At 39.4% G+C, this 24,874-nt stretch overlaps 1 protein-coding gene across 1 annotated transcript in view; it reads right to left on the bottom strand.

Moving 5' to 3' along the window:
- The window catches only part of LOC126087505 (phospholipid-transporting ATPase ABCA3-like), a 239,836-nt gene extending 216,266 nt beyond the window's left edge, over positions 1-23,570 (bottom strand). The window contains exons 1-3 of the mRNA XM_049905036.1: positions 23,491-23,570; positions 1,872-1,955; positions 1,314-1,578 (exon numbers count right to left, since the gene is read on the bottom strand). Of these exons, the coding sequence (XP_049760993.1) occupies positions 1,314-1,578; positions 1,872-1,931 (325 nt within the window). The 5' untranslated portion in view covers positions 1,932-1,955; positions 23,491-23,570. The remainder of the gene's footprint in view (positions 1-1,313; positions 1,579-1,871; positions 1,956-23,490) is intronic.
- Positions 23,571-24,874: the final 1,304 nt, after the last annotated feature.

The raw sequence follows: 24,874 nt of genomic DNA, 5'->3' as shown, positions 1-24,874 counted from the left end.
ATGCTTATCCTGTGCCTTTGTATACCACTGACATGCCGTCATGCACCCCTGGAGTTATACTCAGCCAGGTTTAAGAAATACAACCAGAAACAGGGAAGACTTAGTGAAAGGGAAAACAAGCTTTGTGAGGTCAAAGATGGCTGCCCTCGTGCTTTCTGGTCACTGCTGTTTCTGTTAGTTCACTGCTGTTTTTCAAGCAATCTTATGTAATCCTGTGGTGTGGCGCCACCTTTGCCCTTGATCACTATGAAACCTCTACCCCCCTGACTGCTCTGGTCCTGCAGCTGCTCAGGACCACCTGCCTTAGTACGTAATTTCCCTAATAAAGATTCCTTCACTGCCAGACTGGAGCTGCCCACCTCTTTCTTTGGTCTCTCAGCACCTTCCAATCTGGGGGCAAACTTCAAGTTACTGGCCCATGCCTGGATACTCAGCATAATAACTTTGGATAACATAAATCGGTTATCTAATTTTCAAATATTATTATCGTTCTGTGCTCTGCCTTAGGGTTCTCTAGAGAAACAGAAACAAAGAGAGATATTGATTCATTTTTGAGGAACTGGCTCACGCGAATGTGGGGGCTGGCAAGCTCAAAATCTGTAGGTCAAGTGAGAGGTTGGAAATTCAGGCAGTCTTGTATCTCAAAATCTATAGGTCGGTCAGTGGGGGAGAGAGTCAGGAATTCTAGCGAGATATCTATTTAAAGTCTGGAGGCAGAATATTTCTATGGGCATCCTCCCTTTTTGCTCTTCAGGCCTTCAACTAATTGGATGAGGCTCACCCACATTATGGAGGTAACATTATGGAGGACAACCTGCTTTCCTTAAGAGCAACTAGTTTAATCACATATACATACTTCGTAACAACTTCTAGACTAGTGTTTGACTAAACAACTGAGAACCTGAGTCTAGCCAAGCTGTCACTGGCACTAATGAGGACACATTTTACATGAATTCAACACTCAAGTTTAACAAAATCTGTACTATTATATTTAGGTTTATCCTCATATCACCTGATTATGAGGATGTTCAGAGCCCTGGTGGCACAGTGGTTACAAGTTCCGCTGCTAACCAAAAGGCTGGCAGTTCAAATCCACCAGCCACAACTTGGAAACCCTATGGGGCCGTTCTGCTCTGTCCTACAGGGTTCCTATGAGTCGGAATCGAATCAACAGCAAAGGGTTTTTTTTTTGTTTGTTTATGAGGATGTTCTACAATACTGCACTTGGCAAGTTAATGCTCAGTTCCAAAAGTTATGTGTCTCTTCTAAAACAATTTAATAAATATAGTTTTAAGAAGACATTAATTTCTAACCTTTAAAATCCAAGTTTAAATCCATTTTCACAAGTTCAATGATAGTCTTTACTGCAGTACTTTTAGAAGGCACATAAGCTAATTCCAATGGAAAAGGAAAATCGATGGGCACTGTGAGGAAATCAGGTAAATCGTCAACAGGCAGAGGAGAGTAAGTCAAAGATCCATGCTTCTTGATAACAACAAAGTGGCGTGTTAACAAAAGTGTACCAGCAAAAAGTAATGTTAGCATGATTTCCACACCTAAAGCAACAAATTGCCGCCTCTGGAAGAAGGAAAAAAAACAAAATTGTGTTAATTACCCAACATGCAAATGACAAATTATTTTATATTAAGTTTCTTCCAGCTTCACTCTATAATAATAACAGTTCGCTGGATTGTCCTTTTTCCCCTTTCTACATGTCATTCTGCTATTATTTCACTCTGTGAGTGTTCTTTAGATTTGGTAGAGATACCCCCAGTAAACACTATAAATGGAAATGTAGTGATCAAGTTGTAAGAACTTTCCCCATGGCCTCTCAGCCATTGTAACAGTTCCCTAGTGCTAGCTCAACCTACCTTTAAAGTTAAATTCTTCCAGAGAAGAATCCCAAATTTGTTTAGTCCCGACAATTCCATTCTAAGAAGGGTGGAAGTTCAACTCTATGGAGAAGGTAAAGGTACAAGAAGAAGAAGAAATAAAATTAAGATTATCTGACAAAATACAATATTGGACAACTTACAGGATTATTACTTCTCCGATTTAATTTTCTAAACAAGTTTAAAAGATGACAAGAAAAAATAAGCATTTAAAATAAAACATTTGAGATGTTTACTATTCTTCTATCTTTAATTTATTCACCATCTCTTGAGCTCCTAAAATGTATAAAACACTAAACAATCACAAAACAAAGACCATCAGGTGTTGTTGCAAGTTTCCAGGGAAATTTGATCATTTGCTTTTCCAATTCCAAATTAAAATGCTAATTGAGAAACAACATAAAACAAATAAATCACCAACAACAAAACAGTATGCAAAATCATATCATACTATAAGCCAAAAATGTTGCCAAATTGAAAATAACTACCATCAATAATATTGCTAATGGGAACAGAATCATTCTTGTATTTAATGAATAACTACTGAACTTTTACTATGTACCATATTGGGCTTAAGTGTACAGTGGGAAACAAATAAAACCATTCCCTTATAGAACTGGCAGTATGGCAGAGTTGTTAACAAACAACCAAGGAAGAGAAGACAAACTTCCTGGGTTTGAATCCCAGAGGTCATTATGAGTTGAGATAGACTTGATGGCAAATAGTTATATTTGACAAAAGATTTGTATCCAGGATATATAAAGCGCTGCTACAGCACAATAATAAAAAGGTAACCCAATTTTTTTTTTTAATGGTCAAAAGACTTAAGTTGACACTTTGTAAAAGAAGATACATATATGGCTAAAAAGCACAGGAAAAACTCCAGAACAGCATACGTAAGTCATCAGTGAAATGCAAACTAAGGCCATGATGACACACACTAAAAACCAAAAAAACCTGTTGCCGTCGACTCGATTCTGACTCATAGCCACCATATAGGACAGAGTAGAACACTCCCATAGAGTTTCCAAGAAGTGCCTGGTGGATTTGAACTGCTGACCTTTTGGTTAGCAGCTATAGCTCTTAACTACTACCCAACCAGGGTTTCCATGATACACACCAGAATGGCTAAAAGACTGACAACACCGAATGTCTCAAACATTACTGGTGGCAGTATAACATGATACGGAACGCTTAGGAAAACCTTAGCAGTTTCTTAGAAAGTTAAAAAATCTATCCCCATGGTTTTCAACCAGAAGCAATTTTCCTCCCAGGGAACATTTAGCATTGCCTGGTATCTAGTAGGTAGAGACCAGGATAGCTCTCTGCTCCCAACAAAGAATTATCTGGCCCAAATGTCAAAAGTGCCAAGGTTGAGCAACCGTGTGTTACAAACTGAATAGTGTCCCCCTAGAAAGGTATACTGAAGTCCTAACTCCTGTACTTGTGAACGTGACCCTGTTTGGAAACAGGAATTCTGAAGATGTTAGCGGTTAAGCTGGCAGGAGGATGTACTGAAGCAGGGTAAGTCCTAATCCTGTATGACTGGTGTCATTAAAAAAGAGAAGATACACAGAGACAGGGAGACAGAGGAACAGTACAGCTGCAAGCCGAGGGAAACCTGGAGCTACTAGAAGCTAGAAGGCAGGTATGGGACAGATTCATTCTCAAAGCCTCAAAAGGAATCAGCTCAGCCAAGGCTCTGAGCTCAAATTCTCAGCCTCCAGAACTGTGAGACAATAAATTTCTTCTGTTACAAGCCATCCAGTTTGTGGTATTTTGTTATGGCAACTATAGGAAACTAATACACTTGATTATCTTATGGCCTAGTGATTGTATTCCTAGGTATTTATCCAAAAGGAACAAATGCATACGTTTGCGAAAAAAAAAAAAAAACCCACATGAGAACGTTGTATTCAAAATAGCCAAAAATTTGAACCATCCCAGATGTCCATCAAAAGGAGGATAAATAAAATGGGGTACACAAGATGTGGTATATTTATAAAATGGAATACTACTCAGCAACAAAATGGAATGAATTGCTGATACATGCAACAATAGAGATGAACCTCAGAGGTTAAGCCAGACATAGAGAGAACATACACTGTATTCCATTATATGAAATCGAAAATAACCAAACTAATTTATGGTGATAAAAATCAGATCAGTAGTTGGCTCTAGGGGAGGAGGGGGATTGACTGGGAAGGGGAATTGTGCAGAAAATTTAATACACCAAGCCTGAGGCTGTTATTCTTAGAAAAATCTGCTTGAAAGCCTGGCCCTTGACTGGCATCTGAAAGCTTGCATTTTAGGAGGGTTCGCATCCCTCCTTAAGTGATAAAGGTGGTTCGCTGTGTCTGCACTGTTTGTGTAAACAATGTGGTTTATAATGAACTCTTGGTTTCCTTTTGGGAGTCTGGAATTTTGATACACGCTAAGCAAACAGTGCCTACATGACCAGCCCCCAATCCAAACCTTGGGACTGGGTTGCTAACGGGCTTCCTTGGGCAGAAACATTCCACAAACATTGCTGAGGGAAGTGTGTGCTCTGTGTGACCCCCATCGGAAGGAGACAACTTGAAGAAAACTATACACGGACGCCTGCAGACTCCACTGGTGTTTATTTCCCTTATGATCCAATCTGTATCTTTACTGTATCACTATAATAACTATTAGCCCTAAGTACAACTATATGCTGAGTCCCGTGAATCCTTCTAGCAAATCTCCAAATATGAGGGGCTACCGGGGACCCCCGACCCAGCGATGAGAGAACTTTCTGAGATGATGGTAATATTCTATGTCTTGATACACGTTTGTGAAAACAGATTGAATAGTACACTTAATATCTGTGTACTTTATTACATGTAAATAAAACCTCAAAAAAAACAAAATTATTTAAAAAGCTAAATAGTTTTAAAGTATAAAGTTATAACAGGTAAGTGCAAGCAATAATAGAGCAGACACAATAGAATTAACACCCAGAGGCAAAAGAGAAGACTTTATACTGAAGTCCACAATTTATACTAAATGTTAATAGTTACATCTATGCACCCCATAATACATGAAACCTAATTATAGGGAATGCCCAGAAACAAACGCAAGCACACTAGTGATAGGAGAATTTAACAGAACACTCTCAGTCCAAGAAAAGCCAAGCAGACAAAAAATAAGTAAGGATATATAAGATCTTTATATGTACAGAAGAAACTATGGGATACATTTAAATAACGACTGAAGAAAATACAGACATAAAACTTACATAAACAAGAAGTGATATACTCTACATAAACTAGAAAAAGACTAACAAAATAAAAAGGAGTAGAAAAAAACAACAAAGCAAAAAATTATGAGGGTAAAAAATAGAAAAACTGCAGAATAAATCAATCAAAACACTGGTTCTTTGAAAAGGAAATTTAAAAAAATGGAAAAATAAATAGCCTATTCAAGAAAAGAGGGAAAAATAAAAATATACAAAATTATAAGAGACAAGGAGGAATAACCATTTAAGTAGAAGAAATTTAAAAAAACAAAAAACACCATAACAGACAATTTGTATAACTCTACACAAATACATTTTAAAACCTGGGTAGAACAGAAAATTTCCTAGGAGAATACGAGATACCAAAATTTTCCCTGTTAGAGATATAGACTATATACAGATCAATTTCCACTGAAAATACAGAGAGGGTACCAAATAACTGTCCCACAAAAGCACCAGATATTTCCATAAGAAAATTCTGTCAAATATCAGATAATTCCCAGGCTTTTCCAGAACACAGAACGGAAATAATCAAATTACCTTTATGAAGCAAGTCTAACGAATAAATAAAAAAAATTTTTTTTTTTAACGAATACTACCCCAAAATGAAACAACACTAATTCTACTTATAACATCCATGTAAAAATACTGAATAGAATACAGCCAAACAAATTAAATACTACTCTACAAATTAAATGCAAGACAAAAAAGGAAAAAAAAACTTTGGAAAAAAATATAGTTCAAAGAAAAAAACATAGTCCTTTAACATAAGAAAATATCCCCAAGTTTACTCATAATAAGAGATATGCCAATTAAAACTGATACATCATGGATCCAGAGCAAGATGGCAGCATACACAGCTACATGCATGCTCTTGTCCCCCCTCAAAGACACATACACAAACCAAAAAAAGCCCCCCAAAACCAAAAACTAGAACAATCAACAGCATCAAAACTCTGGAATCTAGTCAAAGGGTTACAGAAATTAAGCGAATGCTGAATCAAGAAAAAGGTGACGTATAAGTAATAGAAAAGCTTTTAGCTTTCCACCTGCCTGCACATCACCCCTCCCTGGTTCAGTGTGGCCATCTTCAAATGGCAGCAGGCCACATTCCCAGAGAGGGATCCTGTTCTCTGGCTCTAGACAAAGCAAAGCAGACTATATTCACAAATTACAGTGTATGTCTGTTCTGATCTCTCTGGTTTCTATCTGAAGGACTGAAGAAAGGCAATCATCTTGTTTTGGCCTATCTCGGAGCATACGTAGAGCCGAGGTATAGTGAGCAGTGACCTAGGGCTGTGATCCCCTGTAGATACCTGGGGTGAAAAGATGCTATTAAAGCATATACTTGGCTTCTAAAGCTTGAAGAAGAGGCCAAGGAGAGAGTTTCTTTCAGAAACTATGACTTTCAAAACACTGCATTTACAGGGGAATTGAGAAAGCCATACATACTCAGGGCAAAACTCATGCTCAGAAATTACCTGAGAAAACCCCGTGCTTTTTTTTTAAATCATAGGCTGATCTCTGCATTTAGTGCAAGCCTGGCTAAGTGTTGGAGAAGGGCCCCAGCACAGAGTCAATTTGAAAAAACTAGGTGAAGTTCCCTATCCCCAGACATTCAAGGAAATCTCTGGCAAAACACCAGATGAACATAAGCTAAGAAACAGAGTCTTCAGTGTCCACACACATTCAGGAAGGTAGACTCTGCAAAAATAGTTAGTGGAAGTCATTAAACAAATAGATGACTATAGCCTTCAACAATTAAAAAAAGAAAAGAAAACCCTGGGGAAGGAGAAAGCTCTCATTTCCAGAAATATCAAAGTATAATATTCAAATGTTACAGTTTCCACAAAAAAATTACAAGGCATACAAAGAGACAGGAACAAATGTACCATTCAAAAGAACTAAAACCATCCTCATAGAAGCCCAGATGATGGACTTACCAGACAACAACTTTAAAACAACTGTCTTAAACATTCTCAAAAAGCTAAAGAAAAACATAGACAAAGAACAATAGGAGGTAAGGAAAGTACTATAGAAACAAAATGAGATTATAAAATAAGAGACAGAAATTATAAAAAGGAACCAAATGGAAACACTGGATCTGAAAAGCATAAGTGAAATTAAAAATTCACTAGTTCAATAGCAAATTTGAGTTGGCAGAAGAATCAGCAAACTTGAAGATAGGGCAATTGAAATTATTGTCTGGGGAACAAAAGGATAAGGGAATAAAAAGAAATGACCAGAGTCAAAGGAACTTGTGAGACAACATCAAGGGGACCAACATACACAATTAGAAGTCTCATAAGGAGAAGAGACAAAAAGGGGCAAAAAGTATTTGAATATGACAAAAATCTTCCCAAATTTGACAAAAGACATAAACCTACACATCCAAAAACAGAAACTCCAAGTAGGATAAATCCAAAGAGATCCACACTGAGACACATTATAACCAAGCTGTCAAAAACCAATGATAAAGAGAGAATCTTAAAAGCCACAAAAGAGAAGCAAATCATCAGTTACATGGCGTCCTCAGTAAGATTAAGTGTTGATTTCTCCTCAGAAACCATGGAGACAAAAAGGCAGCGGAATGACATATTTAAAGTGCTGAAGGAAAAGAACTGCTAACCAAGAATTCTATACCCAGAAAAACTGTCCTCCAACACTGAGGAAGAAATTAAGCCTAGGGAATTTGTTACCACCAGACTTGCTCTACAAGAAATGCTAAAGGGAGTCCTTCATGTTGAAATGAAAGGACACTAGACAGTAACTCAAAGCTCTCTGAAGAAAACAAGATACCCAATAAGGGTAGAGGCCAGTTTTATGTTATTATGGGTTTGGAATCCTCATGTCCTTTTTTTTTTTTTTTTTTTTTAAATGATTTAAAAGGCAAATGCACAGTAATTGATTATAAGCTTTTGTTATTGGGCATGCAACGCATAAAGATGTAATTTGTGACAACATCATCATAATGGGGGCAATACAGGAACAGGGATTTTTTGTTATTGAAGTTGTTGCTGTCTGACTCATAGTGACCTTATGTACAATAAAACAAAATGTTGCCTGATCGGCATCATCCTCACGATCGTTGCTATGTCTGAGCTCATTGTTGAAGTCACTGTGTCAATCCGTCTCACTTAAGGTCTCTCTCTTTTTCACTGATCCTCCACTTCTTCACCAATACCACAATTCAAATTGTCCATTCTTCAGTTTTTCTTTTCATTGTCCGGCGTTTGCATGCATATGAAGTTACTGAAAACACCGTGGCTTGGAATAGATGCACCTTACTCATCAAAGTGAAATCTTTGCTTTTTTAACACTTTAAAGAAGTCTTTTTGGAAACCCTGGTGGCGTAGTGGTTAAGTGCTATGACTGCTAACCAAAGGGTCTGCAGTTTGAATCCATCAGGTGCTCCTCAGAAACTCTGTGGGGCAGTTCTACTCTGTCCTATAGGGTCGCCATGAGTCGGAATTGTCTTGACGGCACTGGGTCTGGTCTGGGTCTGTGTAGCAGATTTGCCTGGTGCAATGTCGTTTGATTTCTTGACTGCTGCTTCCATGGGCACTGATAGTTGAGGCATGAAGAATGATATCCTTTGTGTGTTGCTTGAGTAGTAGTGTCAGAGCTTGTCTAGATTCCTTAGTAATAAGAACCAGGATAAGTCCAAAGCTGACTTCCATGAGGTGGAACTCAGACATTATCTGTTCCCCAACCTTTTTACCAATTCTGAACCAGCTTTTCCTCCCATGGCACTCTCTACTTCTCTTCTGGATTCAATAATTTGTTGAAATGGACACACAGAACTCACAGACCATACTCACAGTTAAGTGTTTCATTAAGGAAGCAAAAGGGTACAACTCGTGATCAGGAACAGGCTACAACTCAGCATTAGGTTCAACAGACTACATACATCTCAGGATGAGGATCAGGAAACATGTAGGAAAAGTTTGGAAGGCTTCTCCAAAGTGCAGAAGACATCCCTCCTTTCTTGAATGCTGGACTGCTCTCAGCTCCTCTCAGCCATGCAAGCAAGCAGGCCCTTCTCTCTGGTATGCATGTCCCCTCTCAGTCATGCAGGCCTCCTCTTGGCCCCCTCAGGACAGGCCTCCTCTTGGCCATGCATGCCCTCTCTTACCCATGCAGGGTCTCTCTGCTTTCAGCCTTCCTGGCATCGGCCTCTCCGCTGCTAACCGACCCAGATCACAGCCATTGTAGCAGTTTTGTTCAACTCTCTTAGTTGCAGTCTTAGCAGCAAGTTTCTGCTGTCAACACTGACTCCACCACAGAGTCCTCTCAGGCTTGCCGCTGCTGACTCTGCTGCAGGGCCCATTTTGGGCCTATCTCCACAGCTCTTCCACAGGGTGCCTTCTGGGCCTGTCACTTCCAGCTCTGCCACAGGACCTCTTCCAGGCCTCTCACTGTCTTCAGTGTTACAGCCCTTGACCTGTGTTACAGCTCTTTTAGGAGGTAAGTCCATTCATTGGGGTAAGGAGAGTTTCTTCAATACATTGATGCTGAACTAGAAATAGAACTACCATACAATCCAGCAATCCCACTCCTTGGAATATATCCTAGAGAAATAAGAGCCTTTACACGAACAGATATATGCACGCCCATGTTCATTGCAGCACTGTTTACAATAGCAAAAAGATGGAAGCAACCAAGGTGCCCATCAACGGATGAATGGATAAATAAATTATAGTATATTCACACAATGGAATACTACACATTGATAAACAACAATGATGGATCTGTGAAACATATCATAATATGGAGGAATCTGGAAGGCATTGTGCTGAGTGAAATTAGTCAGTTGCAAAAGGACAAATATTGTACAAGACCACTATTATAAGAACTCAAAAATAGTTTCATCAGAGAAGAAAATACTCTTTGATGGTTATGAGAGTGGGGAGGGAGGGAGAGGGGTTCTCACTAATTAGATAGTAGATAATAACTATTTTAGGTAAAGGGAAACACAACACACAATAGAGGAGATGTCAGAACAACTGGATTAAACCAAAAGCAAAGAAGTTTCCTGAATAAACTGAACACTTCCAAGGCCAGCAAAGCAGGGGCGGGGGTTTGGGGGCCATGGTTTCAGGGGACATCTAAGTCAACTGGCATAATAAAATCTATTAAGAAAACATTCTGCATCCCACTTTGGAGAGTGGCGTCTGGGGTCTTAAACGCTGGCAAGCAGCCATCTAAAATGCATCAATTGGTCTCAACCCATCTGGACCAAAGGAGAATGAAAAACACCAAAGACACAAGGTAATTATGAGCCCAAGAGACAGAAAGGGCCACATAAACCAGAGACTACATCAGCCCTGAGACCAAAAGAACTAGATGGTGCCCGGCTACAACTGATGACTGCCCTGACAGGGAACACAACAGAGAACCACTGACGAAGCAGGAGAGCAATGAGATGCAGACCTCAAATTCTCATAAAAAGACCAGACTTAATGGTCTGACTGAGACCCCGGTGGTCATGGTCCCCAGACCTTCCGTTAGCCCAAGACAGGAATCATTCCCAAAGCCAACACTTCAGACATGGATTGGAATGGACTATGGGATAGAAAATGATACTGGCAAACAGCTTTTTGGATCAAGTAGGGACATGACACTATGTAGGCGGCTCCTGTCTGGAGGGGAGATGAGAGGGCAGGGGAGATCAGAAGCTGTCCTGAATGGACACGAAAACAGACAGTGGAGGGAAGGAGTGTGCTGTCTCATTAGGGGTAGGGCAAGTAGGCGTTTATAACAAGGTGTATATAAATTTTTGTATGAGAGATTGACTTGATTTGTAAACTTTCACTTAAAGCACAATAAAAATTAAAAAAAGGAAAAAAGAAAACAAATGGTACTTGCTATAAACCTTCGATACTAGAAATTCCATGAGGTTGTAAAGAGAAGTTTGGTGGAAAGAATCTGGTGAGCCAACATGAGCATTGTATACATCCCTGTACATTGCCCAATGAGTGGCTTACCTTTCTTGTTTTCACGGAATTTATGTTTCTATAGAGTTACCAATATCAAGTCTCTCGTAACAGGTCCCAAGAAACTATGATGCCTCTTCACACTGATGTCTCTTGCTTTTCAGGCCAATTTGTTATTTTTAAGATGTATTTATGCAAACCCCACCTCCAAGCCCCAAAGCACTGCAGGTAGCTTGTAATGAAATAACAGTAAATCTGCTGGAATAAAAAGAGAAATTCAGACTGAAGCAGCTTAATAACCACGGGGGCTAGTCAACACATTATGAAGTTTACAAAGTGGCAAAGCGCTAGACAGAGAAGCCACAGCAGATGATGCAGCCGAATCAGAATTTGGCTTCATCCAGCCCTCTTTTCTACAAGCCTTCGGTGTGGGAAAGATAATTGAATCCAGCTCCCAAATCGAGCACCTTGAATGAGGAAAAAGCAAAGCCAGAAAAGCCATGTATTGATTAAACTATTCCTTTCTATAAATAACTAGATGAGATGTCTCACTTTGATCCTGCTGGGGTGGGGGCGGGGGGCGGCAGGGAGGGTAAGTAACAGCAGGATCAAAGGCAAAAAACCCAAGCCGGGGAATCTGGCCATTTCTTAGGGAATCTGCTAAATATCACATGCCCACCCTTCCACCCACCAGTAGGATCTCCCACCCCAGCAAAGATGCAGACCAGAAATCATACCTGGAGGCCCGGAGCCTAGTACCAGGACCCCACGGCCACAGCATGAGCTCCAGGGCCTGGACCTGCCCAGGCACCTGTAAGCGGCCCAGGATGGTGATGGCCACTGCCGAAATGCACCCGGAGGGGTGGGAACATGTAAGCTGGAACAGACTGGGGAAAGGTCCAGGTCAGGATACCCCTGGGGCGGGGGAAGGAGAGCTGTCCCAAATTCTGCCCACACTTCAGCCACCCCTGGGCACATTGGCTCCTCCAGGGCCCCCTTCTTGCTGCCCTCCTCCACTTGGCTGCCCAGAACACCACCTTGCCTGCCCCAGCATCCTATGAAGTAGCCCCAACTATCCTCTAGGTCTTGCCTTAAATGTCAGAATGTCACTTGCAAGGGAGGCTACCCTTGACCACTGGGCTAAGTGAGGTCCCCTTCCAGGCTCCCTGCACAGCACCATTCACCTTGGAATTGCCTGTATGTCTCTCTTGCCCTTGAGACTGGAAACCAACCCTTGGGGGCAGGGACTGGCTCTTCCTTTTTCCTGGCACATGATAAAGTTAACCAAAAAAAAAAAAGCATATTATAAAGTTTTGCTGAATGAGTGAATGAGAAAAGAAAAAGCCACCAAGCACGGCTGCCTTTAATACATGGTATTTGGTGAAGGAGGTACAGAACATGGGCTTAAGTAAATGAATTGTTTACTCTGGATTTCATTTCCATTATTTACACCTGCCACAACCAGTAACTGAGATCTGTTTCCAGGAAGCACCTGAAGGATTTGAACTGTCAACCTTCTGGTTAGCAGATGTGGCTCTTAACGACTACGCCACCAGGGTTTCCTACTCTTACCCTTCCTTTATTAAGGACACCACCAGATTTCCACTGCTAACCTACAGATGAGGGTCCCTGGAGTGCTGGACTACTAACAGAGAGATTGACGGTTCAAACCCACCCAGAGGCACCTAAGAAGAAAGGCCTAGTGATCTGCTTTGGAAAGGTCCTAGCCTTGAAAACCGTACAGACCAAGTTCTACTCTGCAACACATGGAGTCGCCATGAGTCAGAACAGACTCAACATCTGTAGTTTACCCTACAGATGAAGTCTTAATTCCGCCATCTGAATCTGAATCCTTCACCTTCATCACAACAATTTCAAGAAAGGACTTGAGGCTTCCCTCTCTCTATTTTGGGGAATAGAAAATTCATTATTCTGTAATGGGACACAGATTGACACGTTAGTTATAATCCTCCCCAAAGGAGATAAGGAAATAAATGGAAAGAGGACGCATTGGGGGAAAGGAATCCTGTTTGAGACCTCTGGGGAAGTGTCTGTAATGCTCTGTGGAACAACTCTGTGTCAAAGCCCATCTAAAGTGAGACATTCCATCACTGGTGGGTTTTCTGGTAAAATGAGAGCAGGACGGTGTATTAACGCATAGGAGAGCTAAGCAGCACAAGCCAGGCTTTCAAGCTTCTAGGATGAGACAAAGGCTGAAATTCAGAGGTGATCAGAATCAACATAGGCATGTTAAAGGGACATGGATGAAGCTTCCAACCAAGCAGCCAGCTGATGGGCACCAGATCCATGGTGATGCACCTCCCTGTAAGTTAGCTAGCTACTGGGCACGTGCTGCTTATTGATTCTTTTTACATGATTGAAAAATGGAAAATGGAGTTTATCCTGCAAAAATAAAACAAGTGTTTTGGTTCTCTAGATTGTGTTAAACCCACCTGAACTGAATATTTTAACTATTTTTAATAAATTAACTGTTTTTTAATTTTAAAAAAATGGTGCAGGAAAAATTGGATTTCCACAGGCAGAAAAATGAAATAGAATCCATGCCTCACCTCACACCATACACAAAAACAAATTCAAAATGGATTAACAACCTAAATGTGAAAACTAAAACTGTAAAATTCTGACAAGAAAATGCAGGGGCAACACTGTCAGGCCTAGCTTTTAACAATGATTATCTATATAACGAAAGCAGAAATAGCAAAAGACAAAATAAATGGGACCATATAAAAATTAAAAACTTTTGTTCATCAAAAGACTTTGCCAAAAATTTGAAGAGACAAGGCACCAACTAGGAGAATATCTTCAGAAACCATATATCCAATACGAAACTAATAACCAAAACATATATGAAACTTTGACAACAAAAAGACAAATAACCCAATTATAAAATGGGTAAAGGACTTAAACAGACATTTTACCAAAGAGGACATTCAAATGGCCACCAAACACATGAAAAGATGCTCAACGTTATTAGCCATCAGAGAGACGCAAATCAAAACCATAACAAGATACCATCTCTGTCCTATAAGAATGGCTAAGATTAAAAAACAAACAAATAGAAAACCACAAATGTTAGTGAGGATGTGGGAAAATTGGAACCCTTATCCATTGCTGGTGGGAATGCAAAATGGTACAGTCATAGTGGAAAACTGTGTAGCAGTTCCTCAAAAAACTAACAATGAACTACCATAAAAAAAAAAAATTTTTTTTTTTTATCATATGACCCAATAATTCAACCCCTAAGTATACCTAAAAGACTGAAAGCAGAGACTCAAACAGAGACCTGTACACCAATGCTCACTGCAGCAGTATTCACAATAGCCAAAAAGTAGAAACAATCTAAACACCCAACCACAGGTAAATGGATAAACAAAATGTGGTACATACATACAACAGAATACTACTCAGCCAGTGGAAGAGACAAAGCCTTGATACACACTACAACATGGATGGAGAGTGAAGGCATTATGCTGAGTGAAGTCAGTCAGTCACAAAACGATAAATATTGTATGACCTTACTTATATTTAAAAAGACAAATTTATAGAGACCAAAGTTTATTAGCGGTTATCAGGGGTGGAAGGGTGGAGGAAAGGGGTGGTTATTGCGTATGAAATACTGACTTTCAGCTTATAGTGATAGAAAAATTACATTGATTAAGGGTAGGGGTGCACAGCCAAGTATTGTAAGTGCTGCCAATAAGTTGTACACCTGTAAAAAGCTGAATTGGCAAAAGCTGTGCGAGAGACAAATTTATAACAATGACAAAAAAAAAAAAAAGAGTAGCTGCTGAGGCTGCTTATGTACAACTAAATACCTCATGGGATTTGGGTCCTTGGTTTGCAGGTTTAGCGTCATGGTTTCATGGGACATCCCAGTTAACTGGCATAATAATATGTTTAATGCTCTGTTCTACTTCCTAGTTTGTTCTGTAGTTCCTGTGGTCTTAAAAACTTGCAAGTAGCCATCTAAGCACAATGGTTGGTCTCTATTCACCTGGAGCAACAAAGGAAGATGGAGAGTCAGGAATAGTAGGAGGACATGGAATGTGTGGCTAACTGCCTCCATGAATACCTACCTTCTTTGCCATGAGACCAGAAGAACTGGATGGTACCCAGCTACCATTACTGAATATTTTGATCAAAGATTCCATAGAAGGATCCTGATCAAAAGGAGGGAAATGCAGAACAGAATTTCAAATTCTCATATAGACTCTGGACTTTCTGGAGCCATGGAGGCTGGATGAACCCCTGAAACTATTGCCCTAAGATAATCTTTAAACCTTAAACCAAAAATATCCCCTGAAGTCTTCTTAAAACCAAACAATATTTTAGCTTAACTAGTAAATATGTCTGCCTTGAGCATTATGCTCTTTTAAGAACCATCTACATGGGATCAACAGCAACTCAAAAGATTAGACAGGAAACTTAGGGGGCAGTGAGTTTATACTGATGAGGGAGGAACAACTCAGAAAAGCAGGGTGAGAATGGTTGTACAACTTGAAGAATGTAACCAATATCACTGAACTGTACATGTAGAAACTGTGAACTAAAGTATGTTCTGCTGTGTATATTCTGAACAACAAATTAAATAAACAAATAAATAAATAAAAAGGGGAAATATATAAAAGAGGGAAATATACACATGAAGGACTGGCTCACATGCTTTCATGAGTATGTGCTCATGCTTAAAATGAGGGGGCAGAAGGGAGGATTCCCACTGGATCTACTCTTCTTTTCCTGGTGGATTTGAGGAAGATGGGGTGGGGAAATATGCTGATATGACTATATGATACAACTACGTGATTTTTAAGAAGCTGTAACTATGAACGTATGATACAACTGTATGATTCTTAAGAAGCTATAACTGTGAATGTGAGTACCTTAAGAGAGGTTTACTGCAAGATTTCAGGTTTAGTGCAAGATATGATACCATACTTTGACATCATAGGTCAGCTATATCAATATGCCTGCTTTTGGAATCTCACAAGCAGATAGAGTCTCGTTATGAACCAGAGTGACCTTGGCCTAGAAGAAGTTTTCACCCTGTGAAGAGAGGAAGGACTGGGCTAATTGTTAATGGCTAATTTGGACTGAGATTGTAATACTGAGACTTATGCCCATGGGGGTGGAATTAGTCCTCCAAATGTAAGCATGTGAAAAAACCTATGACCAAAGGCCAGGGGGTGAACCGTGAGGTGTGGAATCACCTTGCTGAAAGGCATCTGGCATTTTGTTCTCAGTTCTTTTGAGCTGTACCAGCACCTGAGACTAACAAATGGGTGCTGACCCAACAAAGAGGGACCACCTGGGGGCCTAACACTAAGTCTCACTGACTATGTCTATCACGCCATGTGGTGAGGTCAATAAAGGCCTTGGAAGACGAAAGATCAGGGAGCTTCCTAGTTGGTGACCATGCATGGGAGAGGGTAGCGAGTACCTCCATGGGACACTCAAGTTCTGCGCTGTGACCCCTCCCAGGCCTCACCTATGTATTTCTTCATTTGTATGCTGTTTTATTATATTAAAGCTGTCATTGCAAGTATGGTGTCTCTTGTGAGCTCTGTGAGTTTTCCAGCAAACTCTCAGACCCAAAAGAGCAAGGAAGTCAGCTGATCTGAAGCCGATGGAGTCATGTGGACTCCCATGCTTTCATCTAGTATTCTGGGGGAGTAGAGGAAAACCCCCGTTTTGGGTCCAGCTGGTCTGAGGACAACAGAGTCATATGGACTCCTGAACTTGCAGCTGGTATCTGCTGATCTAGCCCTTTGTGGCTGGGGATGAGTGAGAGAAGGGGCTGGCTGGTATGAAGTGGAGGGAGTCATAGTGGACTCTTAAACTTTTCCAAAAAATAGAAGAGGAGGGAATACCTCCTAACTCATTCTATGAAGCTAATGTTGTTGGTGGTGTTGTTGTTGTGTGCCATTGAGTAGATTTTGGCTCATGGTGTCCCTGTGTGACACATCAGAACTGTCCCATAGTGTTTTCTAGGCTGTAATCTTTATGGGAACAGATCTTCAGTTCTTTCTCCCATAGAGCCACAGGGTGGGTTCAAACCATCAACCTTTAAGTTAGTAGCCAAGCGCTTACCTGTTATGGCACCAGGAAGACTTAGACTAACATTGCCCTGATACTAAAACCGTACAGAAATACCACAAGAAAAGAAAACTACAGACCAATATCACTTAAGAATATAGATGCAAAAATCCTCAACAAAATACTAGCAAACTAATCCAAAAATATATTAAAAGGATTATACACCGTAACCAAGTGAGATTTATCCCAGGAATGTTAAGGGTGGTTCAATATTAAAAAATCAATGTCATATACCACATTAATAAAAGAAAAGAACCACATAACCATTTCAATTGATGCAGGGAAGGCATTTCACAAAATCCAACACCCTTTCATGGTAAAATTATTCAACAAGATAGAAATAAATGGAAACTAGTCAATTTGATAAAGTACATTTATGAAAAACTCACAGCTAAGCATTATACTCAATGGAAAAAGACCCCCTGCTCTCACCACTGCTATTCAATATTGTACTGAAAGTGTTAGTCAGAGAAATTAGACAAGAAAAATAAATAAAAGGTATCCAAATCAGGTAGGAAGATGTAAAACTATTCCTTTTCCCAGATGACAAAATTCTATATATAGAAGATCCCAAAAGAATCCACAAAAAAACTATTAAAGCTAATAAATGAAGTCAGCAAAATGGCAGGATACAAGATCAACACAAAAAAATCATTCAGGTTTTTGTATATCAACAACAAACAATCTGAAAGAAAACTAACAAAACAATTCCATTTATAACAGCATCCAAAAGAAGAAAATACCTAAGAATAAATTTAACCAGAGACACAAAAGACTTGAATGTAGAAAACTATAAAACACTACTGAAAGAATTTAAAGACCTAAATAAACGAAAGGCATTCCATGTTCATGGATCAGAAGACTTAACATTGTAGACATACTTCCTAAAGCAATCTATAGGTTCAATCCAATACCCATTAAACTTCCAAAGCCCTTCTTTATAGAAATGGAAAAGCTAATCCTCAAGTTTACATGGAACTGCAAAGGGCCCAGAATAGCCAGGGCAATCTTGAAAAAGAAGAACAGAGTAGAAGGACTCATACCTCCCAATCTCAAAACGTAATATAAAGCTGCAGTAATCAAAACAGTCTGGAACTAGTATAATGACAGACATACAGACCAATGGAACAGAATTTAGTGTCCAGAGATAAGCATGCACAACTGATCTTCAAAGAGAGTACTAAATCTATCCAATGGAGAAAGAATATTCTCTTCAGCAAGTGGTGCTTGAAAAATTGTTATTTCCATGTGCAAAATAATGAAGTTGGACCCAGACTTCACACCACATACAAAAAAACTAACTCAAAACAGATCAAAAACTTTAATGCAAGATCTGTTGCCATTGTTACGCATCATCAAGTCAGTTCCGACTCATAGTGACCCTACGTACAACATAATGAAACACTGCCCGGTCCTGCACCATTCTCACAATCATTGCTATGTTTAAGCCCATTGTTGCAGTTTTTTTGTTTTTTTTTTTTTTTTGCAGCCACTGTATCAGTCCATCTCATTGAGGGTCTTCCTCTTTTTCACTGACCCACTATTTTACCAAATGAAAAAGGGTTTTAATGTAAGACATAAAACTCTTAGAAGAAAACAGGGGTAATGCTTTGGAACCTGGTCTTCAAAAATGGATTCTTAGAAATAACACTGAAAGCACAAGCAACCAAAGACAAAACAGATAAATGATACCCCATCAAAATTAAAAAAAAAAAAATTGTTCATCAAAGTACTTTTATCACCCAAGTGAAGAGACAGTCTATAGACCGGGAGAAGATATTTGGTAACTGCATGTTGTACAACAGTTTAATATCAGGAAAACATAAAGAATTCCTACAACTTAACAAGAAAAAGACAAAACAGCCCAATAAAAAAATAGCCAAAAGATTTGAATAGATATTTTACCAAAGAAAATAGACAAGCAGCCAAAAGTACAAGAGAAGATCCTCAATCTCATTAGCCATTGTTGTTGTTGTTGCTGTTTTAGTTGCCATCAGGTCAATTCTGACTCATGGGACCCCATTTGTGCAGAGAACTGCTCCACAGGATTTTCAAGGCTGTGACCTACTGGAAGCAGATCGCAGGCCTGTCTTCTGAGACGCCTCTGGCTGGCTTCAAGCCGCCAAACTATCAGCTAATAACCAAGCACTTAATCATTTGCACCACTCAGGGACTCCCATTAGCAATTAAAACCAAACCAAACCCATTGCCATCGAATCAATTCTGACTCATAGCGACCCTATAGGACAGAGTAGAACTGCCCCATAGAGTTTCCAAGGAGCACCAGGCGGATACAAACTGCCGACCCTTTGGTTCACTGCCATAGCACTTAGCCACTATGCCACCAGGGTTTCCCCATTAGGTGGATGCAAATCAAAACCAAAAATGAGATACCACTTTACTCCCACAAGGATGACTAAGATTTTTAAAAAAAAAGGAAAAACGTTCACAAGGTTGTGGAGAAACTGGAACCCTCATCCGTTGCTGGTGGCAATGCAAAATGTGGTACAGCCACAAAGTTTAAACACAGAACTTCCACATGACCCAGAATTTCTCTACACTTAGGTATATACTCAGAAGAAGTGAAGGCAGGAATGCAAACAGAAACCTGTACGCCAAAGTTCACTGCAGCACTATTTACAATAGACAAAAGGTGGAAACAATCTAAATGTTCATCAACAGATGAATGGATAAACAAAATGTGATATATCCATTCAATGTAATATTCCTCACTCACAAGGAGAGATGAAGTCCTGATACATGCTACAATACGGATGAACCTTGAAAACATGCTAAGTGAAGTCAGTCTATCACAAAAGGGCAAATATTGTATGATGTCACTTATACGAAAAGGAGCCCTGGTGACACAACGGTTAAGAGCTCGGCTGCTAACTGAAAGGTCAGCCATTCGAACCCATCAGCCGCTCCACAGAAGAGAGATGTGGCAATCTGCTTCTGTAAAGGTTACAGCCTTGGAAACCCTATGGGGCTGTCGTACTCTGCCCGTTAGGTTCACTAGGACTGGGAATCGACTCAATGGCAACGGGTTTTTGTTTTTACTTATATGAAATATCTAAAAGAGGAAAATGCATAGAAACCAAAGTTTATTAGTGGTTAGCAGGAGCGGGAGGAAGGGGAAAGCACTGTTTAGGAAGCATTGAGTTTCTGTTTATGGTGATGGAAAATTGGGCAACAGATGTTGGTAATGGTTGCACAACATTGTTAATGAAATCAGTGTCACTAAATTGTACATACAAAAAATCTTGAATTTGCAAATGTTTATAAATCTTTACAATAATAAAAAAAGAAAGAAATGAGGAGTCATTTACAGGATATACTGCCAAGTAAAAAAGCAGGTACGAAACACTGTTAAGAAAAAAGGGAAGACTGTGGAAAAATACATGTATTTATCAATATTTGTTAAAAGAGACAAGGAAAGTATATACCAAAACCTAATAAAGTTGGATTAGCTGTAGGAATAGGGAATAAGGTATATTGGATAGGAATGGATATACTGAATACATTTTGTTGCAGAATTTTGACTCAAGAATTATGTAAATGTTTTCATATTCAAAATGTACAATTAAACTTTATTAAAATCCCTAGAAATCGGAAACAAACTGAAGTTTATTTTATATAAAGTTGATGACAAAACTACACAGAGGAAAAAGAAATATTTCAATTGACTGTACATCAACAGAAAAATATATTTTAAGGACAAATAGGAAAAACATTAAAGTTCATACAGTCTCACTCTCTGTCATTAAACATATTGTTAATTACTTAGAAAATACTATATACACTGTGATAAATTGAATAACAATCTTAATATTGTTAGGACCTAGAATTTTCAGGCTAAGTTAAAAAAATTAAATAAGTAAGTTACATAAAAACCATGTAATATTACATATGGATTGAAAATGCCATATACTCATTTATTCTTTTCAAAAATGGCTACATTGGTTTTAGCTCTGAGATATAGACAGCTGGAAACAGTATCGTTCCCATTCTTAAAACAAACCAAAAAAGCAAGACGAACTGCAAATTAATAGCTTTTCTTGAACCTACCAGAGAACTGAAGTCTCAGGGCAAACAGGTAACCTGAAATTTGAACAGAGAGAGGTCTATGCAGGGAAAACAAGACCTGAGCATTTGCTTGCCTGGAATAGACAATGCTGAAAACTTCACACGCTGATTTAAAGGAAAAAAAAAAAAGCCCAAACCCATTGCCATCGAGTCGATTCCAACTCATAGAGACACTATAGGACAGAGAAGAACTGTCCCATGGGATTTCCAAGGAACCGCTGGTGGATTCAAACTGTCCACCTTTTGGCTAGCAGCCAAGCTCTTAACCACTGAGCTACCAGGGCTTCAATAAGCTGGTAGAAAAATTAATGTAGAGATTTTTTAACAAATTGCCAAAGGCTGTCTTTGGGTTGGCATGAGAGTGTGAACCTTCTGAGGGCTTCAGACTGGTGAGAGGCAGGTACTCCCACCCTCTTGAAGGCTCTTCCTCTGGGAACCCCACCAGGTTCTCACAGGGAGGGCAGGGAGAATTTAGAGAAAGCACTCCCCCCCTTCCACCATGCTCGCTGGGAGAAAGGAATAGTGATTACTGCCCAAATCCACCCAGACTTATCTCCCATATGGCCACTACAGAACAAAAGGAGAGGAAGGTCACTGTTGCACTGGTGAAATCCCATTACAGGTCGGGGAGGGCAAGAAGCCCACCACCAAAAGTCCACCCAGCCGCATCTTCCCTAAGCAAAAAAAGTTTTAATCTGCAAAAGGAAGAATATTAAAAACAGATTCTGAGGGCACTAGTGGTAACCCACTGCAGCTGGGGAAGGTAAAGGGCTGGGGGAAGAAACTCCACCTCTGGAGAAGGGACAGAAGCACTTTGAAGGCCATATCCAGAGACACAGGTTCACAGTGCCTGCCTAAGACTGAGGGCTAATTCAACCATTAGAGAATGCCACAATTACCCACGTGCCAATAGCATGCTAACAAATGTCAAATAAAAATATAAGCAAAATGAAGTCACAAGACACAAATCCTCTGCAAGGAACAGTGCAAAAGGAAAAAAAAAAAAGCCAGGCAGGAGACAAAATCAAAGTATCTCTATAGGAATTTACTGGTGGAATATCACAGCAATAACAAACTTCAAGCTCAGCCCAACTCCGAGCTAGATTAGCACTAAAGGCCTAGCAGAAAGAATGCTCATCTCCAAGCATAAAAAACATTTGCTATGAGTCGGAATCGACTCGAGGGCACTGGGTTTTTTTTTTTTTGGGTTCAGTATCTACTATATTATATAATGTGCTCAAATAAAAAACCAAACCAAAACTCATTGCCATCAAGTCAATTCTGACTCATAGCAACCCTACAGGACTGCCCCATAGGGCTTCCAAGGAGCAGCTGTGGATTCAAACTGTCGACATTTTGGTCAGCAGCCAAGCTCTTAACCACTGCACCACCAAAGCTCCAGAATATGTTCAGCTTTCAACAAAAATTATGAACCATATGAAAATGCAAAATAAAAGCCTTCAAGGACAAAGCAGTCATTACAACCAGACTCAGATATGACACAGATGTTGAAACTATCAGAGAATTTAAAGTAACTACAATTAATATGTTTAAGGCTCTAAGGCAGAAGGGAGATAAAATGCAAGATCAGACAGGTAATTTCAACAGAGAGACAGACAGTATAAGAATAAATGGAAATGCCAGAAATCAAAAACACAGTAACAGAGTCAAAGGATGCCTTTAACGGGTCAGAAGTAGATTCTGTACAGCTGAGAAATGAATCCACAAACTGGAAGATAGGTCAAGAGAAATTACCCAAACTAAAACACAAGGAGAATAAAAGAGTAGGGGCTGGGGGAAGAAACCAGAGCAAATTACCCAAGAGCTTTGGGAAAATATCAAATGGTCTAATAAACATGTAATTTGAATACCAGAAGGAGACGAAAGAGAAAACAAGGCTGTAGAAATATTTGAAGAAAGGATGGCTGAGAATTTCCCAGCATTTGTGACAGGCCCAGTAGGGTTTCTGGTAGGAACGCAAGGCTGGTTCAACATTCAAAATTCAATCAATGTAATTCACCATTAACATAGTAAAGGAGAATAACAGAATAAAATAGAAAATCTAAATGATCACACCAGTAGATACAAGAACAGCATTTGGCAAAATTCAACTATTTGTGATAGAAACTAGGAGTATAAGAGAACTTTCTTAACCTAATAAAAAGGGTATATATGGGAAACTGACAGCTAAAATCATACTTACTTGATGATGAAAGACTGAAATCTACTCCCACTAATATCAGGAACAAGGTAATGACAGCGTCTCTCACCACTCTTACTCAGTATTGTACTGGAAGTCCTAGTGGCTACAATAAGGCAAGGAAAAGAAGTGAAAGGCATATAGATTAGAAACCATGGGGAAAAAATGTCTTTTATCTGCAGATGACGAGATTGTCTGTGTAGGAAATCCCAAAGAATCTACAAAAAAAAAAAAAATCCTAGAAATAATAAGTTTAACAAGGTCTTAGGATGCAAGATCAATGTAAAAAAGTCAGTTGTATTATATATACTAACAATTATCAACCAGAATTTGATATTTAAAACTCAATATCCTTTTCAATAGCACTGAAAATGTTGTTGCTGTTGTTAGGTGCCGTCGAGTCGGTTCTGACTCATAGCGACCCTATGCACTGAAAATACTTAGGTATAAATCAAACCAAATGTGTTTAATCGTTATGCTGAAAACCACAAAACAGTGAATAAATCAAAGATCAAATAAAGAGATACACAGTGTTCATGGATTGGAAAACTTAACATCTTTAAGATGTGAATTCTGCCCAGTCTGATATATAGATTCAGCAAGATCCCAACCAAAATCCCAGCAAGGTTTTTTGTAGATATCAACATTCTGACTCTAAAATTTATATAGAAAGGAAAAAGAACTAAAATAGACAAAGCAATTCGGACAAAGAAAACCAAAGTTGGAGAACTCAAATAAAAAACCTACCTGAAGGCTCTGGGGAGTGAACAGAAGCCAGGAAGGTTTTAGAAGGGTGGAGACTTGCAAGCACTGAGTGAATACTTGGTTTTGTTTACCGACTTTAGTTTTCGGGTATGCAGTTGCAGTACTGGTATAAACCAAAATCCACTGCCAAGGAGTCGGTTCCGACTCATAATTTGGATTGAAAATTTGCCTTCTTTCTAAACAGGGCCACAGTGACCACAGTGAAGGAGGGAAGCCAAAGAAAGAGAGAATCACAGAGAGAAAGCAACAAATTCGATGTGTGAACTCAAGTTTCTGACTGACCCCTGAATCGTGCATCCATGCGAAAGACTCAAAGCAACTTTTTATCTAAAGTGCAGGATTCTTCTAAATCTTCTGCCAACTGTGCATAAAATGAAACAACTAAGACAAACATTTACTATGTTCCAGCAACGAATATTCTCACGTTTAAATACCTCAACCATCTTATGAGATGGCATCGTTCCTATCCTTGGCGGAATCAGGCATCTTGCCTCACACAGCAAATAAAGGGCAGAATCAGGACTAGAACCAGGACATCTGCCTCAAAGGCCCTGCTCTCAAATATTACTTGCACCGTGAAAACAAAATGCGTGATTTTCAGGTGTCTTTTCGTCTGATTTGT

Source organism: Elephas maximus, chromosome 12, assembly GCF_024166365.1.
Source record: "Elephas maximus indicus isolate mEleMax1 chromosome 12, mEleMax1 primary haplotype, whole genome shotgun sequence".
Lineage (NCBI taxonomy): Eukaryota > Metazoa > Chordata > Mammalia > Proboscidea > Elephantidae > Elephas > Elephas maximus.
The sequence above is the reverse complement of the archived record's forward strand: the minus strand, read 5'-3'. Positions and strand labels throughout refer to the sequence as shown.